This window comes from Pogona vitticeps, chromosome 1 (assembly GCF_051106095.1).
Source record: "Pogona vitticeps strain Pit_001003342236 chromosome 1, PviZW2.1, whole genome shotgun sequence".
NCBI classification, from domain to species: Eukaryota; Metazoa; Chordata; class Lepidosauria; order Squamata; family Agamidae; genus Pogona; species Pogona vitticeps.
The window spans coordinates 145,240,891-145,257,102 of NC_135783.1; the positions used below are offsets into that span (position 1 = coordinate 145,240,891).

General features: G+C 41.1%; 1 protein-coding gene across 2 annotated transcripts in view; it reads right to left on the reverse strand.

Annotated features, from left to right (window-relative positions):
- Window positions 1–465: 465 nt before the first annotated feature.
- ATAD2B (ATPase family AAA domain containing 2B) overlaps window positions 466–16,212 on the reverse strand; it is an 85,407-nt gene continuing 69,660 nt past the window's right edge. For both annotated transcript variants that reach the window (XM_073002255.2, XM_073002250.2), the window contains exons 25-28: window positions 8,149–8,832; window positions 7,106–7,209; window positions 5,588–5,716; window positions 466–3,891 (exon numbers count right to left, since the gene is read on the reverse strand). In XM_073002255.2, coding sequence (XP_072858356.2) covers window positions 3,850–3,891; window positions 5,588–5,716; window positions 7,106–7,209; window positions 8,149–8,832 — 959 coding nt within the window. In that variant the 3' untranslated portion in view covers window positions 466–3,849. The remainder of the gene's footprint in view (window positions 3,892–5,587; window positions 5,717–7,105; window positions 7,210–8,148; window positions 8,833–16,212) is intronic.

Below are 16,212 nucleotides of genomic sequence, written 5' to 3' on the forward strand. Positions count from 1 at the left end.
CTTTGCTGTAGGTGAGCAGCAAGACGACATTTCATCTCCAGTTTCTGCACCTCCATCTAACAAAGGTGATTTATTCTTTATGCATTTCTGTTGCTTAATACATAACAACTAAACCCAAAGGATATAAAAGTTAAAGGAACCTCATGTGCATCTCAAATATCAGCTGCCACCAAAGTATGGAGAGCATCTTCTGAGAGCAAGAGAGGTTTTAACATTGATTTAGAGGCAGGGATTTGAGTGTGGGGAGGAGAGAGAGGCCATTCAAATTCCCAGTAGATGCATCCAACCTAGGCTTTCGCATGGCACTCTTGTATCCTGACCAATCAAGATGCTTCACTTTTTAATGAAGAGTGGGCATTTTCTCACCAGAACCAATGAAGACAAGAATGAAACACTGCCTAACCTGTTCAGTCACAAAGTAGGAATATTAAGCTTTCATTCCACACAAATTAAAAAACTCAAGAGTTTTCAACAAGAAATTTTACTTGTCATCTTTATTCAAGTATTTCACAGCAGTTATATTACAAATTACAGTAAAATGTTCAAAAATATCCAGAAATTCAAAAAAATTAATAATTTACTTAACTAATGTAGAATGAAATCAAGATTTAAAAAAAAATCAAGTGAAACACAATTCCAAATACAGCTGGTAGAATCCAGAATTTATTATAGTTGATGAAGTAAGCTTATTTAATTAAAAAGCAGACACACATGAATGAAACCGAACAACAAGACAACCCCATTGCCTAAGTAAGCCAACATACAATACAGAAAGGAAGCAGGTACAAGCTCAAATTCAAGCCTATGTTGAATTTACATTTAAAAAAAGGGAGGGCAATGATGAGCAGCTTACAGGGTCTGCCATTCAAAACAACAAAGCAAAAAAATTGCCTTCCAGCTTAAAAAAAAGTGGGGGGAGGGGAGATAGGAAAACAGGGTATAAGTCAGAAAGAAATAAAAAGAAAAAGGAAAAGGAAAAAAAAAGAAAGAAAAAGTTCCCAGTAATCCTATAATAAATACATTGGCATATGAGAAAACTCAAGTAACAATAACAAGGACACAAAACATAAATTAATCACAGGTGAAATTCAAGCTTGGAAACACAATTAACTCCACAGCCGGTTATCTTAGAGCAGTTCCATCATTAGCCTCACCAAAATTTAACCTCAATCCGGCCCTAGGATAAGGCCTTGCACAGGAGTTCATTGGTAATATTCATAACAAGAAACAGGAATTGATTTGTACAGATGATTGCCAATTTTATGTGGCAAAATAATAATAACAAAAGTACAGATAGTAAACAACTTGACAACATGAAGAGATTAACAGGTTTAACTCTACAACCACTAAGCTATTAGTAAAGAAAAGCAATACGTGTTTTAGTAGTGTGGTTTTTGAGCCAAAATAGTGAATATATCATTTTATCCATGTTGCCCACTAAGACACTTATATAAGCTAATTCTTCTGAAAAACCTAGAACATTTAAAGGCAGCTCCTCAATTTCTTATCAACATTCAGAAACTACTAAGATTTTTTCCCCTCACAGTTGACCACTTGGAAGCATTTTCAATGCTGGATCTGAATTTAAGGTATTATTTTCAACTTATTTGACAACTATATTTAAAGGATTTAAATTTGTACAAATTTAGTAACCTGTTAAAAATGTATGCAGTTTTCTTTTTCACAAGTGCTGCTGCTACTTGAACAAAAGAATCTTTGAACTACAATATTTTTAAAAATGCTGCAAGAACCTGAGACTTGCAAAAAATCGTTTTACCAGAAACTTGTTACAAAAATCTGCTACATTTTATTTCATCAAATCTTAAAGTTTGTAACAATTTCCATCAAAATACAAAATGCTAATAATGGTCTGACTGCAAAATATCTTGAACAGGTAAAATGGCAACAAATGCTAACAGAAAAATGAAAAGTCCCTATAATCAAATTTTTAAAATGAATTTTACGTACTAGTTTAAAAGTATGCTTTCATTTTAATCGCACTTTCCCACCTAAAAATACAGCATTTCTACAGAGTTGTGTTTACACTAGTGTGGCTAAATGCATATTAGCAATTAAATAAGTAGCATCTGGGGGGGGGGGGCTGGGGAGGCCTAGCTAACAGAAGGCTTGGATGCAAAAGATGGGGGGGGGAGAAAAAAGCACTTTGGATTACTGCAGCAGACTAAGGCCAGAGCCAGTCCCGGTTAGCAGAAGAATGCTCCTACAAGCGGCGCACCTAGTGACAAGTACCTTAGCTTCACCATGTAAACGGTAGCAAACCCGATTGCAGCCTTCCGTAAATACTGTTGGTAACTAAAATACAAAAAGCTGAGGTAGCAGAGTTTCTCTGCAGTAGTCCAAGGTCCATTTTTACTCATTAAAATCAATACCCAACTGGATTTTGGAAAAGACACTCTTGCTGCTCTAGACCATTTCACAAGAGGAAACTTGTCTCATATGACACTCATGCAAGAACTCCCCTATCCTCCTGAACTTCCACACGGCTGGCCTGGAAAAAGTCTGGCTCTCGGAGGCGGCCGAGTCGCTTGCCCTGGAACAGACTCCCTTCCTGCCTGGCCTGCACCTTCTCTGGACTTCCAAGAAGGAAGTGCTCGACAACTATCACCCACAGCACCCAGCCCTAGCAAACTGCGAGCTTCACAGGCCAATGATCATGTCCACAAGCGAACGACAGGAAAACTCGGATGGTTTCCCTCCTCTTTTTAATACTGTTCAATATAAATTGTACTCTGTGAGTCTGGCCTGACTCGTCTAAAGACGAAAGCACTCCAGGGCAAAACCACCTCTCTCGTCTAGGGCCACCCAGCAAGTCTCAGCTTCCAAAATAATGGGAATTTAGAAAGAAACCTGTTTTTAAGAACTCTAAAAAAATTCAATTGAATAATTTAAAAAATAACAACATAAACACAACTATAGCCACCACAAATCAAATACCACTGTGAAAATTTCCCAGCGCCATTTGTTTTCAAAATTAAATATACTAGTGAAATAAATGCATTTTACCGTTTTGAGCTAATATGTCATTATTTCCATAATTCAGCTTTCTGGAAAGCAACACAGACATGTTAGACGTAATACTGGCTGCTATTCAACAGTGTGGGAACCTGAAACTGTTCTTTGGGAACACACACAGGCTTTTGAAAAGAACTTTCTACTTCAGTCATTGGCTACAATCCCAACCACTTTAATAGCCTTCTCCTCCTCCTCCTCCTCCTCCTCCTCCAGACTAAAAAGGCACATTGAAGGCAGCTCTAAAGAGCCTCATCTTCACATTATTGTATACCAAAGGTAATTCATTTTTTACCACAATTCTTCACTGCCAGCTTTAAAAACAGGCTTCTGTCCATTACCTCAGAGAATAAAATAAAAAGAGGGATTTTTTAAAAAATAAATTAACTATTTCTTTAAAAAAAAACACAACAACAACAATCAGTTAGATCTGCTCTATCCAGTTTGTGGGTGTCTGTTAGCCTGCTCCATTTTGCCTGAAGCCTTTCATAAGACAATGCATGCAGACAGCAGAAATGAGAGCAGTTCCTATAGCACCAAAAAAATCTCCAGGTTGTGGCATTATATTCTTTATTTTTTATTTTAATCAAGATACAAATATGAATGAAGTTCCGTTTGGTTCTAGTAGGCTGGCTGGTTTCAGGTACCTGAGACAATAGCACCAAATTCATAACAGAAAGTGAGACAAAAGAGCGAGCATGTTAAGACCGAGGCCCTGCACATACTTGGCGCAAAGGGAAATCCAATGGCTCAGAAGAAGGGGGGCTCCTCCCATGAGCAGCCCGCGAAGAGAGAAACCCGCACCACCTCTCGAAGAGTTCACAGGAATGTTTCAAACATACGAACCGTTCTTTCCATCTCCTGAAAGGGAGGAAGAAGCACTGATTATTTATTCATCACCAATTCAGAGGAATTCGCGAGGGTGACTGTTCAAAACAAAAACTGCAGAGCAGATCTACAGAACTCTCACCGCTTAATTTACAAGAACACAGATGCCCTTTTCCAGGATATTATCACAAGCCAATGCTATTCTAATCCAAACTATAAGCCAAATTAAGCTTCACTCAGGTTTCAGCCAATTTAATCCTCGCTGACATTAACTAAAAAGAAATTTGGGCTGCCTTAAATTCAACTCTTTTGATCCAACTCAAAGGTCATCAGATATCTTCAGTATCCTAAGTCCAGATGGGATAGACAAATTAATGAAGAAGCATCTCTGCATTTCTGTCATTGTGTGTACACGTTTGTAAACTTCCTTGTAACAGGCATTTTATTTACATGATAGCCCTTGCACATCACCATCAAGATGCAATGGTGCACTTCAGTATGCCAGCATTAGGAGAACTGGGAACTTCCCCTCCTCCTGCTGAAGCCTTCTGTGCTACCAAAAGGATTCCTCTAGATAGTCTCCAAACGCTCCACAGCACGTGTTTAGGGTCCACGTGTTTAGGGCCCACACTAATATGAAGGAAACAGTGGGATCCAGCAGAAGGGCACCTCGATGGATTATGGCCATAATGCACAATGAGGAGCTCTGCATGATATGAGTGTCTTTTAGAGTTTGGGACTGCTTGTTATTACTGCTGTTGCATTAATGTTGAAGTGGTGAAAAAAATAGTTGCTATTATTAAAACATGGCAACAATTTATTGAGCTGGCTGATTATTCAACTCATCAAATAGTTACATTTCAAACTCTTTGAAACTGCTGGAAAAAACAACAACCCAAGGGTTAATTGTTAATAAAACTTTTTCAAAATTGTGCTTAGCATTGTAATGACTATGAGGTAACAAATACATTTAAATACATTATTTTTCGGCTCTCACATACTGGGTTTCTCAAATCCATTCATATGAACAGTCCGGCAATTACTGCCAAATACAATTACTGCCATTTTTTTTTTAAAAAAAGATCCATTTTTGGCAACTTGGTATGAGCAAGTCACACAATGAAGTGCTAGAATAATTCTCTTCTGCAAGAAAATGTCAAAAATCCAAATAGCATTTTAAGTCTTTGTGTCATAGCTCAGAGATGCCTCATAGACTGGGGGCTGGTGGTAGTCCCTACAAAATGTCAGTGAGGAAACCCCCTCTGGTCACAAGCTATCAATATTATAACATCATACAAATGATTCCAATACTCCAATCCTGAGGAGGATTTTTGGTTACTGTTTGTTAGTTACACTGTAATTAACAAACAGTAGTTATCCTACTAGTCCATCCTTCCAAGTGTTGCGGAAGAGAGTGAACAGCAACAGTATAATAATACAGAAAACATTAAAAACGGGGTAAAATACAGACAAGCAAACTAACATGAAAAGAAGGAAGACAGAAAGAAAAGACAAAGCACCACCAAAAACAACTTCTGTGCTACAGGTCTGTTTAAATAAGAACATTTTTCTATGCTGATGGAAAGTCACTGGCAAAAGTAGTAGCTAGCACTCGCCACTAGTGAAATCCACAGCCTGAGAGCAACCACAGAAGTGTTTCTTAGAAACACACAGGGACACAATATGTTAGAAAAATGAGAAGCATGTTACAGAAACTGTGTTAACTTACCTGTACAAGCTGTGATTTGTCGTAATCTTTACGATGCCGGTAGATGCATTGATTAAGGAGTGAATATAGCCTCTCAAGCTGATCAACAGTTAGGTTGTCACTTTTCTTAACCAACAAATCAAGTAAATTCTATACAGAAAAGTTGGAATGTGTTTAATAGTAAATGGCATACGTTCAAATTCATAATTTGCTTACAGTTAAGGACTAAAAAAAAGTTTTAAAAACACACTGTTGTAAAACTTTCATTTTGTTCTTTTTCAGTGTTTAGTGCATCCTCTTCCTTGACAGTATACAACAAATACTTAGTATATTACAACAAATATATGGTATTTTATAATAAGTACAGTCGTGCCCCGCTTAATGGTTGCCCTGCATCATGATGAATCCGCTTTACAACGATGTTTTTGCGATCGCAACTGCAATTGCAAAACAATGGTCTAAATGGGGGGATTTCGCTTAGCGATTATCAGTTCCCTGCTTCGGGAACCGATTTTCGCTTTATGACTATCAAAAATAGCTGATCGTCAGGTTTTCAAAATGGCCACTGGGTGCTTAAAATGGCTCTCCGCTGTGCTTAGGGATGGATTCCTCGCTATATAGGCACAGAAAATGGCCACCATATGGAGGATCTCCGCTGGATGGTGAGTTTTTAGCCCATTGGAATGCAATGAACGGTTTTCAATGCATTTCAATGGGCTTTTTAATTTCGATTTATGATGTTTTCGCTTAACAGCGATTTTCCTGGAATGGATTCTTGTCGTTAAGCGATGCACCACTGTATTATACTGTATTATTATGGAACAATCTAGCATTAACTGCTCCTTCAATTCACATGCAAATTTAACAGTGATACTGATCAGTATTAATATGAAATCAAATATGGTCATATCAGCAACAAAGGTATGTGATGACATGACAAATTAAGCCAATTCAGAACAACGCCAACATAGCCACTATAAATTTAAACTAATTTGTCTTTGATGTCATCTGCTAGTCCCAGTCAAAGCTGACTCTCACACACAGAGAGAGAAAGAGAATGAGAGAGGGAGAGGTCTATTCTCGTTTACACAATCAACTGGATGTAGGTCGCTGTCACACAGCCAAATTTGACCAGACATGTGATAACACTGCTGTCACCAGACCATTTCCCCCAAATAGGCCATGCAGAGCTGACCTTACAGGGCCTTTGCCTGAATATTTTCACATGGGAAATAAATGGTCATGTAAGTCTAAACTGAGTCTAAGATGAAGTGGACAGGAGAGGGCAGGAATGAGCATCTAAATGACAGCAGAGTTTACATTATTTTAATAAATTATTTCTAAATTATTCTATTGAGCAACAAATTCAAGGTACTTGTATGTGGCTGCACTTTACAAACTGTAAGAGCTTTGTGGACAACGAAAATGAACTGCAAATACTCTAATTTCATACTGTCCAGAATTATTTGGGGAGAACACAGAGTGAGAGAACAAAATATCACTCCTGCAGTTTAAGAAAAAATTTCCAGCCAGCCTTACCATTAATCTGTCATGGTCAACAACTACAGGAGGTACAGGATCCAACTGTTCCTCTGGGACCTGTGCCAAAGAAACTTTACGCATTCTTTTATTTTTCAATGTACCTGGAAGTTAGGAAAGAAATAGGGGGGAAAAACTGAAGGTGTGGCTAGCAAGTAGAATTGCATTAAATTCCATGCTGCCTAAGAATGATCATTTTCAAAGACATAAGCACCTTTGTTCAGGACAAAACATTGTCTCCGACACAGCACAAATGCAATTTCTAAACCTCTGTAAGAACCTCCATTCGGTGGAAGGGGGGGGGGATGAAGAATAAAGAAGTATCCAGCATTAGTCCAGATTTAAGCACATGCCATTATTGGGCTAGAAGCAGGCTTCCCTGTTCCTTTCCCCTCCAGGTCCCTGAAAACGCTACACAGAGAGTTGTCCCTGATGAGTGGGCTGAGCTGAGGTGCAAAGAAAGGAAAGGGACTTTGTTACACCATGGGGAAACATTTTCTGTCAGTAGAGTCTTTTACCCTGTTTCCCTGAAAATAAGCCCTGCCCTGAAAATAAGCCTTAGTAGGATTTTTCAGGATGCTCGTAATATAAGCCCTACCCCCAAAATAAGCCCCAATTAAGTGAAAGCCCGCCCTCCACCGTTGTGCAGCAACCCAGAAGATGACAAGACTGTAAAATAAAACATCCCCTGAAAATAAGCCCTAATGCGTTTTTTGGAAGCAAAAAATAACATAAGACCCTGTTTTATTTTCGGGAAAACATGGTAATCAGAAAAAGGCAGATTCTGAATCCAAACGGATGTACTTAAATGAATTTTGTCAGTTTGTTGGCAGCAAGCTGAGCAAATATAGCATAGCTCTCATGTTATTCATCCTCACTCTCATCCCTCTCATCTCATAACCATCATCACAAAAGAAAAGAGTGTGATGCAGAAGAGGGATAACCAGGTTGGAGGCTGAACAGGAATCAACTACTTCAAGGGACTGTTACAGATTTACTGTATGAGACAAAAGTGGGGGGTAAGAAATGCATATTCTGCATACCTTCTTTATCGGATTCAGTTTCTTTATTCTCAGCATCTATGCCTTGAATTTTCTTTTCATTACTGCTGCACAGTGGTCCCTCACCGCCAGAATGTTTTATCCGTTCAGCTTGGCCACTATTTGAAGGTTCCGGTATTTCCTTTTGACAATCATCCAGGGCTGTATTTTGTTTAGAAGTGGACGTATCTGTGGTGCCAGATGGTGAAATGGTATTCAGAGATTCGCATTGGCCCTGCTGACATGATGGAACAGGCACCCCTCCAGAAGCCTCTCCATTTAAATGGTCCCTCTTGAAGGGAGAGTCCTCGAGTTCTTTCCCCATATCCACATTCGCCTTGTTATTGACCAGCAGGGATTCATTTGAACTCTCCTCTGTTGATGGAATACTGTTTTCTTTTCCTCCCGTCCCATTGTCAAGCCTTTGCTCTCCCTGGATGTCCATGATATCACAAGACGATTCATCATTTGTCAGAGAGAGATCGCCCGCTTCCTCTCCGTTCTCCTCAATGCAATCCGTGCTTCCCTCAAGTTCTCCGTTCTCCAGCAATTTGCTGTCTTCCCCTTGATTTTCATCATCTGCAAACTTGGCATCATCCTCGTCTTTCTTTAAATTATTCACTTTTCTCTTTTTAATGATGCCTTTGCCCCACTGTGAACGTCGCCTTGATTTTCTCCTTAAACGAACTACATTGTGAAGAGAGAAAATAACCCTTAGAGGTACAAACACCTACTCAAGACAAAATGTTTAGTAAGCAATGGGGAAGATAATACAGTCATTTGTGTGCATTTGAAACATACGGAAATATTACAAACTGGTTTTTTTGACAGACACCATCAAAGGAGCTAAATATGATAATAAAGATACGTATTAAAAAGGCACTTTTGAAACACAAGTGTCAGCCAGTATAACAAAAAAGCAAAAACAACAAAACAGGAAACCCTATCACCAGCAACAACCTGAAGAAAGCAGTTAATCTGCGTTTTTCCCAAAAGCCTTCTGAGAACTGTTTAACAGAAAACAGGTAGGAATGGAGCCAAACATGGGTCCTCAGATGCTACCTGTATGAAGTACTGGCTGAAACCCTGTAGAAAGTTGCAACGAAAGCTGGCCCACTGAATCAGTGGGGATTTGTTGATTCAGTTCCTCCATAAATTGCACTGATTCAATGGGCTTACACCAGTTATGACTTACTACTCAATGTTAGTGAAATGTTAGGAATATTTTATTCCTAGTTATGCTTTGCACAGTTTAGAATGGACTTTCAAACTTTTTTAAAAAATAGGGGGCATTTTTAAAAAAATAATTTGATAAAAGAACATTCACAAAGCAGAGTTAAAATGCAAGGATAATTCCCCAAAATGTAACAAATATAAATTCTCGCAACAAAACAAAACAAAATCCCACAACCAAACCTTAACAAGTAAATGATGTACAGTGCTGCCTTGCTAGACGGTTGGGAAAAGGAGCATTTTTCCCTTCCGAGGCTTGCCGAAGGCTGGAGGAAGAGGCGGGAACTTTAAAATTGCTTTCAGTCAAGCCTCTGCAAACGCCCATCACTGCGCAGAGGGAAAGCCCAATCGAAGAATGCCACTCTTTAGATATTTCAACCCATATATCTAAATATACCCAGGATGTAGAGATGAAGCACACTGCCCTATATCTAAATAGATACTATTTTTCACAGAGCTGGTATCTTTACAAGTCAACTGTTGAAAGATAAGAGCTTCCTCTTACAATTTCTTGCTGAATAAGAAGGAAATGTGCCAAAATAGAACAACAATTTTTAGCTCTCTATCATCTCTTGTTCAAGCTGTGCAACTGTAGATTGTTTCTGTGGTCGTGTTTGAAGAATTTATCAGGGGACGATATGCAGAAAATAATTTACAACTTAAAAAGCCTTTCATATCTCAGAGAAGTAATTCATAGGAATCAAACAACCAAATCAATTTCTAGTTTATAAATTCACATTCAAAAGAAGCTAGAGAGCCTAAGGACTCTGGCTCAGATGAGTCACCTAAAATACGTATTTCCAAAGGAAGTCGATAGACAATTCAATTAAAAGTAATTTTTACTTAATCAAACCAGGGCTCTAACGGGTAAACCATGGGGTTTCAGTAAACAAATCAACTAGATCTCTGCTGACCTAAACTCTAACTATACTTGGTCTACACTGTTAAGCAACAACTCTCTGGACTTTCTCAGATATGAGAACTTTCAGAGCCTTACCTGGAGTGGCCCAAAATTCATATTTTGGCCAAAGTCCTGTTTTGTAAAGTATGTCAATATAACAGAGATAATGGTAATTAAGGAGTTGTTACTTCAATCCTGAGGCTTGCATAGCTTGTGCACAATCAGCGTCATTGCATGTGATCTATGCAAGTCCCAGCATGATAGCAGGAATTCTTTATCATAATCTTTCTTAGAATAGCGTACTTTTCTCAACAGGATTTTGGTCACTGTATGCAAAACAGACTCCACCAATAAGTCATTACCATGGCCCCTCATTAAAATCAACATTTCTTGAGACATACTGAGAAACAGGATTCTAACCAAAAAAAAGCAGAGATTTGTTGTGGCTGAATGAATGTTTCTAATTTTTGCTTTTATATCTCTGAAGAGAAGCATAAAGGAGAGTTGGCAATGCTAAAGGGAAATGGAGGAGCAGCTTGATAAGGATGTCTAGTTATCAAGGAACAGGATTTCAGTGCTTTGCCTATCAGACTGCAAAGTATGACAATGCTTCAAATCTTTGCAAAGCTATGCACTCTGAGAAAGGCTGTTTAAGGGAAACACTTCTTAGCAACATCCTGCAAGTACTGGTTATTCATTGTTTTCTGGATGAGAAACAAGCCTTCTTAAGGAGGGAACTAGGGATGTACCTCACACTACAATTTTTCAAATTGCAACAGAAGTAGAACAATATCTGGCCATTATACTTCAGCAATTTAATACAGTCCTGCTTGTTCAAGTAATAGTTCAAGACATCTTTCCCAGATGCAGCAACTGACTGTAGGTGCTGTTTCCAGGATGCAAAACAATGTGCTTTTGACACCATCTGCTGGTAATAACAAGGAACAATCTAGATTCCTGTATCTAAATAGCATTTTAAAAAATCAAAAATATTCCACAAGGTTTCATCTATCAGATAACCTCAAGAACATAAACAAACCATGCTACATTAATCTGTGAAAAACATGCAACAACTGTATTATGTATATCCAACAAACACAACTACATTACTATGATCTTCATCAATCTTGGTTCATTTTACACGAAAATAATCCATACGGCAAACCAGTAACACACATAAAAATCTCTATCAGATTTCCCTGTCACAGTATAATACCAGAACACAGTTAGAATGCCCTTCTTTGCTCTAGCACAGCAGTTGCCTTAGGTCCCCAGATGTTCGTGGGATAAAACTCCCAGAAACCTTCACCGCTAGCTGTGCTGGCCAGGATTCTGGAAGTTGTAGTCTAAGTGCATCTGGGGACCCAAGGCTGGGACCCACTGCATTTAACACAAAACCCTCTAAACATTCTATGGACTTCTAAATTCTTTTAAAAGGGGGTGGGGGTCCACTAAAGAAGTTTTGCTCTTAGGACTCAGCTTTGGCTATCTAGATTTTATCTTTCTTTATGACAGTTTTAACCTCCTGAATAGAGATGGGGTGTTTATACATGAATACCCCCGCGCAGATGGATATAACGAGGGTCCAGCCCCCTGAGGCCGGACCGTCCACTCATCTTCCGCTCTTGCCGCAGGCTCCGCACTCCCTTCCTATCGCTCCAGAGCTTGTGGTCTGCGAGCCACTCTTCAACCTGGCAGCGAGACTTGTCCTCCTGCCACGAGTGGCTTGCAAACCGCAAGCTCCAGAGCGATACGAAAGGAGCACAGAGCTCGCAGCAACAGTGGAAGGTGAGTGGATGGTCCGGCCCCAGGGGGCTGGACCCTCGTTATGTCCACCTGCGCGGGGGTATTCATATACAAATACACCCATCTCTACTCCTGAACATAAGTTGTGCACCAACAAGCAACAGAGCTTGGTATCAAGCAACAGAGCTTGGTATCAAGTTGATTTGAGTTAGAGCACCACTCTGGTTCCCTACAGCAGTGGTTTTCAACCTTGTGCCGCTCAGGGTTTCTGGGAGTTGCAGTCCAAGAATACTGAGTTACCCAGAATTGGGAACCATTGGCCTATAGTACACATGGGAAATGAAGTGACCAACACAGTGTTCAAAAGCTTTTGCTTCACACTCACTGTTACAGAAATGTTATAAAAAGGTAAAGGTTCCCCTTGACAATTTTTGTCCAGTTGTGTTCGACTCTAGGCGGCAGTGCTCACCCCCATTTCCAAGCCATAGAGCCAGCGTTTTGTCCGTGGTCACATGGTCAGTGCGACTTAGACACAGAATACTGTTACCTTCCCACCAAGGTGGTCCCTATTGATCTACTTGCATTTGCATGCTTTCGAACCACTAGGTTGGTGGGAGCTGGGACAAGTGACGGGAGCTCACTCCGTCATGTGGATTCGATCTTACAACTGCTGGTCTTCTGACCCTGCAGCACAGGCTTCTGCGGTTTAGCCCACAGCGCCACCACGTCTCTTGTATAAAGCCTTGTATTACACAGATACAGTCAAATACTCTGTCCCGCTGCCCCTGTGTGATTTGCCCACATTTGCACATCCAGGAATACGTAGAAGATCAGCCTCATGAACACCACACCACACTTGTTGCAATGAGCTGTTTAGGAGTATAAGCATTGCATAATTAAGGTTACATGTTTTTAAAAAGTGAAAACAGAAAAGCATTTTTGTGTACTTGCTACAGATATACTTGGTTTTTAGCAGACACATCCAAGCAAGACAATTTAACTCCAGGTCAGCCACAGGAGTCCCCTACCATTTGCAGGCCAATCGTTTGAGAGAAGGAAGATAGGAAAGAGAAAGACGGCAGGGATGGGATCCCAGTGAACAACAAGATAGCCTAACAGCAATGACACAGCAGCAGGCTTTGAGACCAAGCAGCTTCCACTTCAGACAGAGATCACATTGGCCAAAAAGTCCTGACACATGCTGCTCATTAATGCCTTCAGGAGAAATTAGAATTCTATTAATGAGCTTAAAATAGGTAGGCTTCCTTTTTCAGATTAGTGTCACAATGGCCAAAATCCCACTTGTTAATACCTTCAACTCAACACGCAGGGAGCAAATTGCTGGAAGTTGGTAAGATAGCACAAGAATCCCCTCTATTGCTCACCAGGGCACATTACTGGTGTGTGATAGGAAATGTCTATAGGAAATGGTGGTCATTTGGCCCTGAAAGTTACACTGATGGCATTACATTGGAAGGTGTAACAATAAGGATTGGGGGCAAAAGTCTACATATAAAAGTATAAAAAACTATAGGGAAATAAAAAGAGGATAAACTGTTTGGGTTTGTGGATAAACACTTAATAAAAATATAAAGACATTGTATGTAACACAGTAGGTAAAAATAAGCATAGTTTGATACCCATTTATCTCAAAGAGATGTACCCATCCAAACAGAAACTATATACTTCAACATAAGGCTACAGAGAAGACACTGAGTAACTGGTAGACCTCTGGCTATAGAGAAGAAGCAAGGTACTCAATCCTGCATGCCCTGAAGTGAAAAGAGAGGTTACTTACCTGTAACTCTGGTTCTTCGAGTGGTCATCTGTGAATTCACACTACAGTGGGCCCTCGACTTACAAACGGCCCTAGCTGCGAACATTTCGGGTTACAAACCCGATCTCATCGCAAGCAGTACACCCTACTTGCGAACGTGGATCAGGTTACGAACCCAAAAGGCAGGGAGAAAGGGCAGGAAGTTTCAATTTCCTGCCCTTCCTCTCTGCCTTTGGAGCTTTCAAAAGGCTTGCTCCAACATCGGAGGAAGCCCTTTGAAACCTTCGAAGCCAAAAGGGCAGGGAGGAAGGGCAGGAAATTCGAACTTCCCACCCTTTCTCCCTGCCTTCTTGGCTTTGGAGGTTTCAAAAGGTTTCCTCCGATGTCGGAGGAAGCCTTTTGGGAACTACGAAGCCGCCCATCGTGGCGGCGGGGACCCCCACGGAGGTCTCCCAGAGCTTGCACGCTACCATGGAAGACCTCCCTGGGGGTCCTCGCCGCCACAGTCGGTGCCTTCAGAGGTTTCAAAGGGCTTTCCCTGACATCGGAGGAAGCCCTTTGAAAGCTTCGAAGGCAGGGAAGAAGGGAGGAAGGGCAGGAAATTTGAATTTCCAGCCCTTTCTCCCTGCCTTTTTGGCTTCAGAGCCACCAAAGCTAAACCAGCGCTAGGAGGCTAGAGCTGGTTGGGTGCTTCACCGCTCACCCCTGGCCACGCGGAGGCAGCAGAGCACTGGCAGGCTTTGGACTGGTAAGTCCTTTTTTAAAAAAAAAAAACTTTTCTGTGTGGGTTTTGGAGGGTGGGTTTGGACTGGGGGGGTTATGTTTCTGTGGTGTGTGTGTGTGTGTGTGTGTGTGTGTGTGTGTGTGTGTGTGTGTGTGTGTGTGTTTGCAGTCCCAATGTGGGACTTGCACTTTTTATTTTTTATTTTTTTGTATTTTTTTAAAATGCAGAAATGGATTAATTCTTTTCCCATGCATTTCAATGGGAAATGGTACTTCGACTTACGAACTTTCCGAGGTACGAACGTCCTTCCAGAACGGATTAAGTTCGTAAGTAAAGGGCCCACTGTATAGGGTTTAATCTGTCCTTGCGCAGAGATTTCTGGAAAATTCTAGAGCTTTATCACGCGTTCGCCAGGACTGCCCCCCTAGTACACATGGTCTGCCTGTCCTGGCAATTGCCCCAGTTCCCAAACAGCCCGCCGCTGTATCAAAAGAAACAGACGTGATGGACAGAGGGGAGGACGGGCAGGAAGTGTGAATTCACAAGATGACCACTCGAAGAACCAGAGTTACAGATAAGTAACCTCTCTTTTTTCTTTGTGGTCTCTGTGAATGCACACTACAGGGTGATTAACAAGCTTACCTATCTGGAAGAGGGACGTCACGGAAGAACAGATGACAGAACTGCTCATCCAAAGGCTGCATCAGACTTTGCTCTGGCATCCAGACGGTAATGAGAAGCAAAGGTCGGCACCTGGTGTTGACCAGGTGGCAGCCCTGCAGATATCAGGAATAGGGTAGGTAAAACTATAAGTTGTTTAAGGTGAAACTCAGAGACTAACATTGGGAGAAAGGAGACAAAGTGGGTGAAACTGAAGAAATGGGGAATCAACTCGACGAGCAGCAAGCTCCGAGGCTCTGTGGGCCAAGGTGATAGCAACTAGGAAAAGGGTTTTAAAGGAAAGAAGACATTCCAACATCATGGTGAGGGGTTCGAAGGGAGGAAGTATGAGACATCGGAGGACAGTATGTAGTGACCATCATGGTGGAAGAGAGGGTCTGGAAGGTCACATGTTAGAGACCCCTCTTGAGGACTTGCTTCAGCGGTTGATGGAAGAGCCTGAGAGCATCAGAGTCCTTTGGCTGATGGCCTACAATGGCAGATATATAAACCTTGAGAGTAGACAAAGAGAGATGTTGACTAAAAAGGTGAGAGAGGAATTGACGAAGTGCCTGGAGAGTTGTTGGAATAGTTGGGAGTTTGTGCTCAGCTGCAAACTTCTGAAAGGCGGTCCATTTGTAGGTATAAAGCTGCACGGTAGTGGGCTTTCTAGCATTAGCTATAATAGTAGCTACAGAGGGTGAATTCTCCATGCTGTGAGGTGGAGAGTGGGAAGATTGGGGTGAAAGGTCTGGCCATGGTGCTGAGTGAGCAGGTGAGGCATGGGGGGAAGGCAGATGCAGTCCCTGGAGATTGAGCAGAGCATGGTGAACCAGGGTTGTCTGGGCCACCATGGGGCAATGAGAATCGTGTTTGAGTGCTCCTGATGGAGTCTGACGATGGTCCTGAGGAGAGGAATAGGAGGGAAAAGGTATATTAGGTGTGGCATCTACTGTATCATGAGGAAACCTGGACCAATTCCTACTCTGAAACAGTAAAGAGCACATTTTGTGTTTTGAGCTGTGG